This window comes from Eubalaena glacialis, chromosome 7 (assembly GCF_028564815.1).
Source record: "Eubalaena glacialis isolate mEubGla1 chromosome 7, mEubGla1.1.hap2.+ XY, whole genome shotgun sequence".
Taxonomy (NCBI): domain Eukaryota; kingdom Metazoa; phylum Chordata; class Mammalia; order Artiodactyla; family Balaenidae; genus Eubalaena; species Eubalaena glacialis.
Window position 1 is genome coordinate 89248470 of NC_083722.1, and position 15136 is coordinate 89263605.

Genomic DNA, 15136 nt, shown 5'->3' on the forward strand with positions numbered 1-15136 from the left:
ATCGGCTTACAGCCTGGTGTAAAAAGAACGAACTACATACAGGTGCTCAGCCAGCATCCTTGCTGGGTCACCAGGCTGCTGGTCTTAATTACCCTCACATTTCACCTATAAAAACAATTGTACTCTTTTACAGAGAGGTGTCCAGCGGCCCACGTGGTGTGTGAGAGAGAAACCAGTCGCAGCCCAGTGACTAGGTGGGCCCAGCGGGCTTCGCAGCAGGAGGGCCGTCACTGACCTGCGTCCTCTCCACTTAAGACCCAAAGCAAGGGCCGGGCCGGCTTTGGAAACGGGGTGGGTTCATCATTCCTAATCACTAAGGTTTGTTGCTTGGAGTTTTAAGCTCAACAAACACTAGAAATCAAAGAGATGAAAAAGTGGGAAGGTCACCATTTTGGAGCTCGACTAATAAGCTCCAGGTGTTAGAAAAATTCAGAAAGCAATCTCAGGAATCTAGTGGTGTCAAGTTTTCCCTGGAGCTACGGGTATATATACCATTCTGCTTTGACTAAAAATTTTTTTTCCTTTTTGGGGGTGGGGGGGAAAGGTACGTACTTCAGGCAGGATGACTCCCTTACAAAGGCAATCTCTGGAATTAATTAAACAGGATGCAGCAATGCTGGTTAATGGAGGTATAAAAATAACCCCGCCACACACTTAACATTTTATAAATGAACCTTTATTAAAGACACTTCAATGCCATTTGTTAGACACTTCAATATTTTACATGTTGCTTTTCAATGTACATTGTACCAAAATTTCTATAAATAAATAACTTTGTACATAAAAGTAAGTAATACTTCCTCTTTCACATTGCCTCTCAGAAGCAGCAAATTCACATATTTTGTGGAAGTAAGAATCAGTTAACTGTTGAGAACAAAATTCTAAATGTGCTTACCTTTCGGAACAGTGATGACATCTGACAGTGAAATTTAACATAGGTAAGTAACCATTCTGTCAGTACCTCCCTTCAGCTTTTTGGCCAAAGGAACTTTGCTTTCTGAGATTTTTTAAGGACCTTGTTTCAATGTAATTTTTCCTGAAATACACATTGGCACTCACAAGATGGTTAGCAACAGGTCTCAAAAAAGTGCAAATATACCCAGAACCCGGGTCAAGGGCTAATCGCTTAGAGTCCAAGCCCGGGTCCATCTGTGCGAGGGAAGGAAATGGACAGGCCTGCTCTGCACCCTCAGTAAAGACACGCTAGCCCTGAAAAGGAGGGACTCGGTTTTTCCTCCCCCAAGGCCGATGTAATATTAAATTATATCGGCAGAACTAAAACATCGCTATTGAAAAATCCACAGGTACCAACACCAGCAGCCTCTATCTATCTTATTAAAAAGCCTCAAATGACCATCGAAGGATACTGACAAGACCACATTCGCCTTTATCACAGAAGGAAGAAGAAAGGCAGTGCTTAATTGTTCGAACCAATTACTTGTGGTGGATTAACAACCTCCATTCCACTTGTTTGTTAGAGAAGGAACTTAAACCTACGAGAAGTCCATCACTGCAAAGGAACATGACATCTGCCCCTCTGGGCTCTACGGGGACGTCACTGCGAGGCCATCCACACACGAGCAATACTGACATGAAGTTACTTCCAATGCCAGCGGAGTCTCTGACGGTAAAGCACCCGAGGGGGTCCGCCCTCCCAAGCCAAGGACCTTCGCTTCCCTCCCACCCACCAAAAACTCCTGCGAACAAATGTGGTTTGTAGCTCCTAGGAGCTCCATCCATGCATTAAGGCACCAGAACTATCCCCCCCCCAAAATTAAACAGCAACCTGGTATGAAAAATAATATTGTCAAAATTGTACAATTTTTTTTTCTGTTAACCATGCACTAAAGATTAAAATAGCCTCTGTAAAAGATATATATAATATATATGCCATCTCTGCAAACTCTTATGTACAAGGGTATCAAATACTTTTCTGCCTTTTGTACACAATAGCCTCTTGCATTTCTGTGCTTCAGCTGCAAGTCCTTCAAACTGCTGACGCTCCACACGGAGGTGAAAACTATGTACAAATCAGTGATGCTTGAAGCCGCCAGGCTCCCTCACAGCCTCACCCACCTCTCCTTCCTGTAGACATCGACGCCACAAGAGCCGAGGTAGACAAAGCCTAGCTTCTGGGTGCAAACAGCAGCGGCGCGCTCCGTCTCCCGGGCGGCTGTCCCGTCACGGGTGTGGACTCAGAACCGGAGCCACAGGCTTGTGGGAGGTGTCCGTTGGAAAGAAGCAAGTGCTGGCCTTCGCTGGGCACGTCGGGAAAGCCCGAGGCAGCTTCTGTGAGCTCAGGCTTGCCTGGAGTTAATGCACACGAAGGCTGCAGGTCTAAGGGGTCCAGCTCACACAACCGCGCTATCGTCCAAGAGGAGGCCCCTAGAAGGAGGAGAAGGAAGAGGCCACGTCAGCCCCCTCCGGCCCGGCCGAGTCTGCGCTCCCCGCCCCCTGCTGCTGCCTCGGAAGACAGTGCCACGTTACCTTTCCCATCTAGAGGCGCCGCTGGCTTCTTCAAGGCTGCCAGCATTCTGTCGTGGTTACTGGGGTAGAGGGACGCCCTGCAGTGGCCGCGGGACCCGTCAGCAGCCCCGCTGCCCCGATGCTGTGGAGAGCGTGGGCGGTCACTCGGGCTGGGCTGCAGGCTGCTCAGGGTTCCTGGCTGTGTGCTGTCTCTGGGCACAGGCTGAGGACAGAAGGCCTGCTCCTCGGAGTAACTGTGCGCCTCGGTGCTGCAGTCGCCGCACACCGCCGGGCCGCCGTGCTCTGCGGACAGAGCCGGAGACAGATGAGACCCGTCGCCACGCAAGTCTCCATCCCACGCAGAGGACAGGCTGCTCAGCTCTGCGGCCGTAAGGCCCGAGCCCTGCTTTGATCAACTCTGTAACCAGCCCCCCTGCCAAGTCTGTTCACAGAGAAAGGACTTGGGCAAACACCGAGCCATTAATGAAGAACAGAGCCCTTCCACGTTGAAACGTTTCAGCTTAATTTCTTAATCAGAGCATGAAGTCATACACTCTGATCTCAGGGAACAAAAAAAATCCCATTTGCGTGAGCACGCACCATATAGTGTCAGAAGTCTTCTGAACAATTAGAAATTTAGCCTCACAAGGGCCCTGGTGAAAAGGTACTCTGGTTTGGGCCTTAACCCTTTATTTCAGTCACTTACAAATCTAGAATACTCATGCTCAGGCTTATCACACCATAGTTTTATTTAAGAGCCATCCTCTTCTGGAATTTAAAAAGAGCCAGGCCAGAGCTTCCTGTTTACATATTGAATGCCAAATTCTAAGACAGTCTGACATCAATTATGTCGCCCCCCACTTTCACTTAATGAGTAGGTCAACCCAAACTTTGATTTCAAGAGCAAAATACTTTTCCTGACGAAAGCCTCTCATACCCATCATCTTCTGTGGACCAGGTGTGCCATCGGCCTTCTCCACCACTTTCCACTGCTCCTTCGTGTACCCGACGCAGAGCTTGGGCTGCCTGCACGTAATGCCGTGAGCTTCCACCTCGGGAAAGAGGCCTGCATTGCTTGGGCAAACACCTGCAACAGACTCCCACATGGTTAGACACTCCGGGCTTAGTCTGCACTTCACAGGAAGCCGTGAGAACGGGCAAGGCCGCCAGAACAGGGACATTTTTCAAAGCGTTCTTTCCAGTGCTGGGTTATCGGGCTAACCAAGAGGTCCAGCAGGGAACCTTTTCGAATACTGCCTTCCCAGCAGGCAGGCCTTTCAGCATTCAGAGCCATGACGGTGAGCAGTTCTTGGCAAGGATAAACGTGCCCCTAACAAGGGCTGCTCAGCCTCCCCTACTCTTGGGGGCACTTTGTACCCTGAGAGACTGGAACAACAGACCTGGGCGCTTCTCCTGCGCAACGAGTGGCTTGGTTTCAGTACCTGTCACGTCCTCTGCTGCTCTTATTTCAGGCAGTCCTACCCTATCCGGACTAGGAGTCCCACCTTCTCCCACCCTATCCCAATACAGTGACTTCCTGGGGGACAGGGATTTTAAAACCTTGCAGAACTTGCACAGGTCAAGTCCAAAAAAACCCAAGGGAAGGCCTGAGTCATCCAGCCTGCCAGGTCACTACATATGCTTGATGTGATAGCAGGCAGCTGCCCCAGGCCGGAGCTGGCAGCAGCCCCAGGGGTTGCAGCTGCACCGAGGGCTGAGGCCTTACCGTTGCTCTCGATGTGCCCATTGGCCTGGTGGCCACCCTCAGTCCTGACCATGGTTTCCTGTCGGTCAGAAAGGGTCCCCTGAGAAGAGAGGTAGCTCGGAACATCTGGTGGCACGATGGTTTCATCTGCAAGGAGACAGGACAGTCAAACACCAGGGGTCCCAATCCTTCGAGGTGACAACAAAAGCAGACACAGGAGACCCCAGCAGCCGCTGTCAGGCTGTGCAGGGACACCCTGTGGAGTCTGCGCACTGGAGAAGCCCTCCCAGGACCTGCTCAGCCTGACTTTACATCCAGGTGTGAGAGGTGTCTGAATCCGCACACGACAAAGCACAGTGATGGGAAAGGAGACAGAACTAAGAGAAGAAGGGACCTGTGAGGTCACTGCAGCAACAGTCTACCACGTGGCAGCAAAGCAAGTGCCAAGGATGCCTCAGAAAACTGCAGAGTTCATAGTGTATTTGAGAGTATTCCCATTCTAATGTGCAATTCCTGAAAGATGATAGAATGGTGTCATCGAGACCAAAGCCTCAGCTGTCCCGAGTGACTCCACATTCCCAAAGGTTCTAGAGGAGTTCTGAATATACTGAGATTCTCAAAGAAGCCTCTGGCCCTGGCCTCCTTCACCAATGTCCCTGCTTTTCCCCTTCCCTGTGAGTCGCCGCCACCGCCGCTAACCTGTGTTAGTGACACTGTACTCCTCACTCTTCTTCCTGGTCTGGTAGATGATGCACACCCAGACCAGGGACGTCAGCACGATGCTGCACACCACGGCGATGGTGAAGATGCCCACAGTGGTGCCGTCCTTCCTGCAGCCCGGAGTGGGCAGGACGCTCAGCTGGCTGTGAGCACGCTCGGTGCCCAGGGCGTTGGACATCTCGCAGGTGTAGCGGCCCGCATCTTCCGCCACCACGTTCTGAACGACCAGCAGCTGGTTGCCGGGGGTGAAGTGGTGCCGTTCAGTGAGGATCAGGGGCCGGTCCCCCTTGAGCCAGGTGATGCGGGGTGGAGGGCTTCCAGTCGCTTTGCACTGGAGAGCCACCGTTTCTCCCACGGATGCCACGCGGTCCTCCAAGGGCACCGCCAAGGACGGGGTTTCTGCAAGAAGTCAGTGGAGGTCTTACGGTTATTCTGTGGGCCTCGGCTGCTATACCTCTGCCTTGTCTCCTGGACCAAGGAAAATCCAAGACATCAGTGAAATGCCATCTAAGATCTTTTAACAGAGTGGCAAGCTTTTCAGAAGATTTTCTACCAGAATGACTAAATCATTACTATTCTGGGGATGAACTAACCTCCAGCCACAGAAGCCCCTATGGTTCCCAGACTGCCCTGTGATAGGCCCAAGTTTATCCCTGACCCAGAGCAAACCCATCCTGCCCGATTAGAGGGCAGTTCTACAGGTAGAGTGTCTTATACCTAAGCCCTGTAAAGACTCTGCTAATTCACTGGCTATCTTATTTTTTTAAAAGAGATGGAACTACTTGTTTAAGAAAATCTTAGAAACCTAAAATTTTAAACAAAGAAACAGCCTACCACAATCACCTACCACAATCACCTAGGCTTCACAGAACAGTTTGAGAGAAACTTGCCTCTAGGTACCTAGGATAAGTAAGAAAATCTCTCCCTCTCACACATACACAGATGCGCACGCGTGCGCGCGCACACACACACACTCACACTCTCTTCTCTCTCAGTGTATCTATAGTCGAACCTAGGACAGTCAGGGTGGCGTTCGCTGAAATGGAGCCGGCCGAGTTCTGGGCGGTACAGCTATAAACCCCCATGTCATCTATCTTCACATCAGTGATGAAAAACACATCGTCGTCTGGCATGACATGCATGCGTCGCTCACGGGCAGCGGGGAAATCTGTGCCTCCATCCTTCTGCCAGGCAATCTGGGGGTTAGGGTGGCCAGTGGCAGCACATTCAAGGCGGGCCATGGTGCCAGTCCGGATGGCAATGTCGTGGGGCATTTTGGTGAATGATGGCAACACTGCAAAACAGAAGCACACAGGGTCGAGTTTTTAGAAAGCTGGAATGCAAAGGCCAGGAGTATCTTCTGTCAAACTGACCTTCCCCACCACTGCGAGTGAGTTCACCAGCCTTCATGCCAGCATCTGCCCAGAACCACTACTGCCCCCTGTAAATCAGGAGCTGAGGTTTCCAAGGGCCGCCCAGCTTCTCCTACCGGGGAGGGGGTGGGGGGAGGAGCAGTTCCATCAGTCTCTCTCGTCACATGCCCGAGGCTGGCTCTCACCCCCTCAAATGTAAGGCTTTCCTGAAACATCTCCCTGCTGTCCGTCATGTCGTGATCAGTCTGTACAGGGATATCCCCTAAATGCCAGGGCCTGATACTTGCCTGCCTTAATCACCCGGAGAGAGCCTAGGAAACAAGAATATCTGCTCCTGCAAGATGCTATGATGGAGAGGAGGTGACATGCCTTCACCCTGGGGAAAGCAATGGGATGGCTCTTCCCTCTTGAAGAAAACTCATTTAGGAGCAGTGGTACCGGAACCGTATTCCTGTATACACACGAGCGGAAAGCATTCCACCAGCTTATTTATCCCAAATATTCCCTGACACAGTGCTAAGCGTCCAGCCAAATGTCGGGCGTCACTGCTGTACCCATCAAGATTGCTTTGGTGGGGACTCTTAACAGTTCCCTGAGCTTTTGAGAAACAGTGAGGACTCCTTCAGAATAAGCCAAGACAACCGGTCAATGTGTGGTAAAAAAGTGTGGGATTTTTTTTGGGGTCTGTAAGGGCTGAGAGACCAGGGCAGTTCTGGCACTTTTTAACTGTAATAATCAAGAAAATCTTGTTAGATTACTGGGGCAAGGGGTTAACTGCTCAAACTATTTCTCTCTCTCTCCTTCTACCCTAAACTCACTACCACAAACAGCCCTGAAGGAGCCATCGCAACAGGCTCTAAAGCTGGCTGCCGAGTAAAAATCCTTGTCAAACACCCACAGACCATTCTGCTGTCAGGCTGGCTGCCCTACCACTGTCGGACTTGGCCCTGCCCAGGCTGGCCCCAAGGCTGTGCCATCTCCTCAAAGGGCATCAGCTTCCCCAGCATCAGGGTATGCTTGGAATCTGGATACCAGACATCCTGGATTAAGGAGGAGAATAAATGGAAAAAAAAATATACAAGGTTTGGGGCTACGCTGTCACTTGACATAATAACTGGAAAAAAAAAAAAAAATCACCCAAAACGAAGAATGCAGTGAGAATAACCCTACAATCTACAACACTTGTTCTGGGCCCAAGCCAGGCAACAGTACGATACAATAATGTCCCGGTGAAGCTGGTGTGTCTCCCGCCTCAATCACTTCCACACGGATGACAGAACAATCATGAGTGTGGCTCTGCAGAAACCTTACACCCCAACGGCGAGACGGCACTTGCATACCATTCACAGTGAGCCTAGCCTTGTGCGAGTAGGTGGAGCCGAAGTGGTTGGTGATGACACACTGGTAGCGGCCCTCATGCCCGAAGGTGACGCGGCGCAGGTGCAGGATGGTGGTGTACTCCATCACCTCCCCGTCCTGAGCGCGGACGTGGGCGAAGTTCTCCATGTCGGCATTGGCCAGCCCCTCGTTGTCCTTCTTCCAGGCGAACGTCATCGGGGAACTGCTGCTGCTGGCGGCCGAGCAAGTGAAGCGGACGTCCTTGCCCACCACGGCTGTGGTCGTCTCCGGCTGGGTGATAATCTGTGGCTTGGGTACGTCATCTGGGGTGAGAAGAGCCAACTGTAAGTCACTCAGACTTCCGGACACAGGGACCAGCTGCTGTTCACGCGAGGGAGAAATTGAGTCAGACCCGAGCAGGGACCCATCCTTTCGGGGTCCCTGTGTGCACCCTCAGCGCCACCCAACACTATCAGGGACTTGCACCGTGGCTGTCTGACCGTATCCAATTACAGATCCGTGAATGGTGATCCCTCTATGGTCACGCTCCTCGATTCAGACACATCCACCGGTACTCAAGTTATCAAAGCAATCTGCAGTTTCCATGAGAAGACTACATACACGGCTTTACTCACTGTCACACAAGACTCACAGAGTCAACCATGAATGCAAGGGCCTCACCCACAAACTTTACTCCAAAGGGAGTAGGGGATGAAGTACTTCCAGAACGTCAGAATAAAGACTTCTGAAAATCTGCACCTCCTATTAAAGCAGTGAAAATACAAGCAAAAAATGATCACAATCAACTTCTTCGGAATCTTAGAAACTAGCTAAAGGCTAGAACAACCCATGAAGTGTTAATTCAAGAAAACACCTGAATCTCAGGAAGAAAAGTGAGCTTTATGGCATTATAACCTACCCGAAGTCCCATCCCGCTCTCTCCAGCTCTACAAGTAGTGTTGAGACTCAGCAAGCCTAGCAATCAGTGAGGGGGGCATGGTGAGCTGGGCACGCCCACAAAAGCTGCATCTTCGGGGCTTGCGTTTATTTGACCTGATACAGTTTGCTCAGCAAGGGAAGCCCTGTCCCAGGGGCATGTGGTAAAAATAATCAGCAGTCAGTGCTGGGGCAGAAGTATCAGTTGGAACCACTGACAGGCTGGCCAGGAAACTGCAAAGGAAATTGGGTGAATGAAATGTCATCAGCAGGCTTTGAAAAGGGCAACATGTTCCTGAGGACCGAGAAGGCCACCTGAATGTGCAGCGCTATGTGTATGCCCAGGAAAGACCTCAGAGGGTCCGAATTTCTTCCCTGTGACCCTCATCGAGGATCAGTGCAAACAGGAAGTGATGGCACACCCCCAACACACAGCAGAGATGCTGGGCAAAGGACAGGAGGCCTGAAGTAATTTAAGGACTCTGTCCAATCATTAGCTAACCACTAAGCCAACCACAGAGGGACTAAAGTGGCTGCATAGAACAGATTTTACAACATTTGTCCAGGAAAGTCACTAAACAAGTAAACTGTAACAATAAACAGAACAATAAACCCCAGGGGAAGACACAGGGAAGATCTGATTTCCAGAGTTGCTACACTACTTAAAACACTCATTTATCAATAAAGAAAAAATAGAAAAAAAACACGCAGTCAATAGAAACTGTCCTTGAGGAAGTCCAGATCTTGTACCTACTAAAAAAAGACTTTAAATTGGCTTTATAAATATGCACACAGAACTAAAAGAAACCACGCCTAGAGGGAAGTATGTAAATCCTTTCCCACCAAATAAAGAATATCAAGAAAGAGCTAGAAATTGTAAAAATGAACCCAATATACATTTGGAGTTTAAAAGTACAATAACTGAAATAAAAAATTCACTAAAGGAGCTCAACAGCTGAACTGAGCTGGCAGAAGAGTCAGGGAAATTGGGACAGGTCAACCGAGGTTATCCAGTCTGAGAAACAAAGAAAAAAGAATGAAGAAGGTGAGCAGAGCCACCGAGACCTGTGGGATAGCATCAAGCATAATAACATACAAATAATGGGAGTCCAAGAAGGAGGAGAAAGAAAAAGGAACAGAAAGACTATCTGAAGAAATCATGGCCCCAAACTTCCCAAGTTGGGTGAAAAATTTACATCTACACATCCGAGAAGCTCAGTGAACACCAAATGGAATCAATTCAAAGATCCACACCTAGAAGCTTCATAGTCAAACTGTGCAAAGACAAAGACAATCTTGAAAGCAGCAAGAGCACAGCAACTCTTCACATACGAGGGATCTTCAATAACATTAACAGCTGATGTCTCATCAGAAACCATGGAGGTGAGAAGGCAGTAGGAAGACATGCTCAAAGTACTGAAACAGAGACTGTTAACTAAATTCTACATCCAGCAAAACGATCCTTCAAAAATGAAGGAGAAATTACAACATTCTCAGATTTAAAAACAAAAAACCGGAGAGAATTTACTGCTATCAGACCTGCCCTACAAGAAATACTAAAGGGAATCCTTCAGGCTGAAATGAAAAGACGTGTCAGTAACTCCACATAAACAAAGAAAAAACACCATTAAAGGAACTACATAGGTAAATACGTAAGAACTTTTGTTTGTGACTCTCTTCTATTCTTCTTCTTTGAGGAACTCTCTTCTGCTCCTCTTCTTTGAAAATATCAACAAAATTGAATAATATGTAGTTACAGTAGGGTAGGGAAAAGAGGAGAGAAAGGAGAGAAGACTCAAATACTAAAATCTGGAATCAAAGAAAGGACAATACTACCAACCTTACAGCAACAAACAAGAATACAGGGGAATACTATGAGTAACTGTATGCCAACAAATTAGATAACCGGTCTGAAATGCACAAATTCTGAAAAAGACACAAACTGAAAGCTGACTCAAGAAAAAGAAAATCTGCATAGATAGAACAAGTAAAGACAATTTTAAAACTCCCCACAAAGAGAAGTCCAGAGCCAAATGGTTGGTGAAATTTACCAAACATCTAAAGAATTTATCACTAATCCTTCACAAATTCTTCCAAAAAAGAAAAAAAAAAAAAAAAATAGATGAGGGGTGAACATTTCCTAACTCCATTCTATAATTTGGCATTTGTATATGCCAACAAATTCGACAGCCTAGAATAAATGGACAAGTTTCTAGAAACATACAGCCCACCAAAAAGGAATCAAGAAGAAACAGATAATTTGACCAGATGGATCACTAGGAGTGAAGTAGAATCTGTAAAAAAAACAAAAACAAAAAAACTCTCTACAAACAAAAGTCCAGGACTAGGATGGCTTCACAGGCAAATTCTACCAAACATACAAAGAAGAACTTATACCGATCCTTCTCAAACTCTTCCGAAAGATTGAAGAGGAGGGAACACTCCCAAAGACATTCTATGAAGCCACCATCACCCTGATACCAAAATCAAAGACACTACCAAAAAGAGAAAATTACAGGCCAAATCTCTGATGAACAGCGATGCAAAAATCCTCAACAAAATATTAGCAAACTGAATGCAACAACACATAAAAAAGATAATACACCACGACCAAGTTGGATTCATCCCAGGGTCACAAGGATGCTTCAACATACGGTAATCAATCAATGTGATATACCACATCAACAAAGGAAAAGACAAAAACCACATGATCATCTCGATAGATGCAGAAAAAGCATTGGATAAAATTCAACATCCATTCATGATAAGAAATCTTACCAAAGTGGGTACAGAGGGAACATATGTCAACATAATAAAAGCTATTAAAAAAAAAAAAAAAAAAGCTATTTATGACAAACCCACCACCGAGTATAGAATACTCAACAGTAAAAAGCTGAAAGCCTTCCCGCTAAAACCTGGAATAAGACAAGGATGCCCACTCTTACCACTTCTATTCAACACAGTGTTGGAAATCCTAGCCACAGCAATCAGACAATAAAAAGAAAAAGTATCCAAATCCAAAATGACGCAACCCACAAGGGCTTAACTTCCGAAATATACAAACAGCTCATACAGCTCAATATCAAAAAACCAAACAACCCAATCAAAAAACGGGCAGAAGACCTAAACAGACATTTTTCCAAAGAAGACATACAGATGGCCACCAGGCACATGAAAAGATGCTCAACATCGCTAATTATTAAGAGAAATGCAAATCAAAACTACAATGAAGTACCAACTCACACTGACTTGAATAAAAAAAGACCTTCTGTACGCTAAAAAATAAATACTTGTTTGTTAATACATTATAAGAAAAAAATCTTAACAAACATACTAACAAACCAGGGCTTCCCTGGTGGCACAGTGGTTAAGAATCCGCCTACCAATGCAGGGGACACGGGTTCGAGCCCTGGTCCAGGAAGATCCCACATGCCGCGGAGCAACTAAGCCCGTGCACCGCAACTACCGAGCCTGCGCGCCACAACTACTGAGCCTGAGTGACACAAGTACTGAAGCCCACGCACCCAGAGCCCATGCTCCGCAACAGAGGAGGCACCGCAATAAGGAGTAGCCCCCGCTCGCCGCAACTAGAGAAAGCCCGTGCAACAACGAAACCCAACGTAGCCAAAAATAAATAAGTAAAAAATAAATTAATTAAAAATATAAATTAAAAAAAAAACAACAAGAAACTAACAAACCAAATCCCATAACATATAAAAAGATCTTATACCATGACCAAGTTGCATTCATCCCAGGAATGCAAAGTTGTTTTAACATCCAAAAATGTAATACACCATATCAGTAAAATAAAGGGAAAAATATCACGTGATTCAACAGATGCAGAAAAAGCATTTCACAAAATCCAACACTCAGTAGGACTTCCCTGGTGGTACAGTGGTTAAGAATCCACCTGCCAATGCTGGGACACAGGTTCAAGCCCGGGTCCGGTAAGATCCCACATGCTGGGGAGCAACTAGGCCCGTGTGCCACAACTACTGAGCCTGCGCTCTAGAGCCCGCGAGCCACAACTACTGAGCCTGTGTGCCATAACTACTGAAGCCCGTGCGCCTAGAGCCCATGCTCCGCAACAAGAGAAGCCACCGCAATGAGAAGCCCGCGCACCGCAACAAAGAGTAGCCCCTGCTCGCCACAACTAGAGAAAGCCCGCACACAGCAATGAAGACCCAGCGCAGCCAAAAATAAATAAATTTATTAAAAACAAAACAAAACAAAACACTCAACAAATTACAAATAGAAGGGAAATTCATCAACTCAATAAAGGTCATCCATGAATAACCCACAGCTAACATCATACTTAATGGTGAAAGACTGAATGCTTTTCCCCTAAAATCAGGAAAATGACAAGGATGTCTACCCTCATTCTTTCTATTCAACATTGTACTGGAGAACCTGGCCAGGGCAATTAGATAAGAAAAAGAAAGAAAAAGCATTCAGATTGGAAAGGAAAAAAACTTACCTTTTTGCAAATGACATGATGATCATATATAAAGAAAATCCTAAGGAATTCACTGAAAAACTATTAGAGCTAATAAATGATTTCAACATAGTTACAGGATACAAAATCAACATAAAATTCAATCCCATTTCTATACACTAGCAATGAAAATTTAAAAATGAAATGAAGAACTCCATTTAAGTAGCACCATAAAGAAAAAACACCAACAGGAATAAATTTAGCAAAAGAAATGTGAGACCCGTATAATGGAAGCTATAAAATTTCACTGAAAGAAAGTGAAAAAGAGCTACAAAAAGATGGAAAGACATCACATGTTCACAGATTGGGAAGACTTAATATTATGATGGCAATACTCCCCAAATTAATCAAGAGGTTCAATGCAATCCCTATTTCAAAATCCCAGTTGTCTTTATTGCATAAATGACAAGCTGACCCCAAAATTTATGGGGACATGGGAGGGAACCATAATAGTCAGAAGAATCTTCAACTAGAAGACCGAAACTGGAGGACTGTGTATGAGCTAATAAAATTGTACAACTCTTAGAAGAAAACATAGGTGTAAATATTTGTGACCTTGTCTCTGGCAATAGTTTCTTAGATATGACATCAAAAGTACAAATGGCAGAAGAAAAAAAAAAGAAAGAAATTGGACTTAATCAGAATTTAAAACCTTTGTGCTTCAAATGTCAAGAAAATGAAAAAAAAAAAAAAAAACACCCAAAGATAGGTAGAAAATATTGGCAAACCTTATATCTGCTGAGGATCTAGTATCCATAATATATAAAGAACTCTCATAACTCAACAATGAAAAGACAAATGACCAATTAAAACATGGGCAGAAGATTTGAGTAGCCATTTTTCCATGGCAGATATACATATAAGTCCACTAAGCATGTGAAAACATACTCAACATCATTAGGCATTAGGGAATTGCAAATCAAAACCACAGTGAGATTCCACTTCACATCCACTGGCATAGGTAAAATTTAAAAGGCAGTACCAAGTGTTGACAAGGATGGGGAGACATCAGACTCCTCATACATTGTTGAGGGGCAAATGAAATGGTGCAGCCACTTTGGAAAACAGTTTGGCAGCTCCTTAAAAAGTTTAGCATGGAGTTACCGTATGACCCAGCAATTCCTTTCCTAGTATATAACCCAAGAGATTTCACACAAAAACTTGTACAGAAATGTTCATAGCAGCATTATTTATAATAACCAAGAAGTGGAAACCACCTGATGAATGGCTAAATGAATGTATACCCGTACAATGGAATATTTATTCAGCCACTTAAAAAGTAATGAAGTACTAAAAATACATGATAAAAAAATTGTACTAAGTGAAAAAGGCTAGTCACAAAAGACTATGTATTGTAGGATTCCATTTATATGAAACATCCAGAATAGGTAAATCATAGAGACCTAATGTAGAGGAGTGGCTGCCAGGGGAGGAGACAGAGTGACTGCTAATGGTTTTGTGGTTTCTTTTTTGGGTGATGAAAATGTTATAAAATTAGATAGTAGTGAGGGTTACACAACTGTTCCATATTCTAAAAACCATTGACTTGTACACTTCAGAGGGGTGAATTTTATATGTAAATTATACTTCTCTTTCAAAAAACACTTTGTTTAAATATAATTTCCTTACAATATCATTCACCTATTTAAAGTGGACAATTGCACGGTTTTTCGTATATTCACAAATATGTGTAACCATCATCACAGTCAACTTTAAGAACATTTTTCATCACCTCAGAAAGAACCTCTGTACCTTTAGCTATCATCCCTCTCCCTCCACCCCTCCCCAGCCCTAAGGAACCACTTATCTACTTTCTACCTTTACAGGTTTTCCTATTTTGGACATTTTATGTGAATGGAGTCATATATAACATACAGTCTTTTGTGACTGACTTCGTTCACTTAGCCTTATATTTCAAGGTTCATCTACATTGTAAGACTGATTCCTTTTTATGACCTAATAGTAGTCCTAATTGTATGCCTATACCACACTTTATTTACCCATTCATCAACTGATGGGCATTTGGGTCATTTCCACTTTTTGGCCAGTATGAGTAATGCTGCCATGAACATTCATGTACAAGTTTTGACGTGGACATACATT

General features: G+C 45.4%; 2 protein-coding genes across 2 annotated transcripts in view; one reads left to right on the forward strand and one right to left on the reverse strand.

The window, feature by feature from the left end:
* The window catches only part of SLC25A26 (solute carrier family 25 member 26), a 144924-nt gene extending 144198 nt beyond the window's left edge, over positions 1 to 726 (forward strand). Inside the window, exon 11 of the transcript XR_009701624.1 lies at positions 134 to 726. The gene's annotated coding sequence lies outside the window, so the exon portion shown is untranslated. The remainder of the gene's footprint in view (positions 1 to 133) is intronic.
* Positions 727 to 805: 79 nt separating this feature from the next.
* LRIG1 (leucine rich repeats and immunoglobulin like domains 1) overlaps positions 806 to 15136 on the reverse strand; it is a 119984-nt gene continuing 105653 nt past the window's right edge. Inside the window, exons 13-19 of the mRNA XM_061197124.1 lie at positions 7605 to 7925; positions 5904 to 6185; positions 4871 to 5290; positions 4193 to 4318; positions 3404 to 3553; positions 2488 to 2769; positions 806 to 2385 (exon numbers count right to left, since the gene is read on the reverse strand). Coding sequence (XP_061053107.1) covers positions 2126 to 2385; positions 2488 to 2769; positions 3404 to 3553; positions 4193 to 4318; positions 4871 to 5290; positions 5904 to 6185; positions 7605 to 7925 — 1841 coding nt within the window. The 3' untranslated portion in view covers positions 806 to 2125. The remainder of the gene's footprint in view (positions 2386 to 2487; positions 2770 to 3403; positions 3554 to 4192; positions 4319 to 4870; positions 5291 to 5903; positions 6186 to 7604; positions 7926 to 15136) is intronic.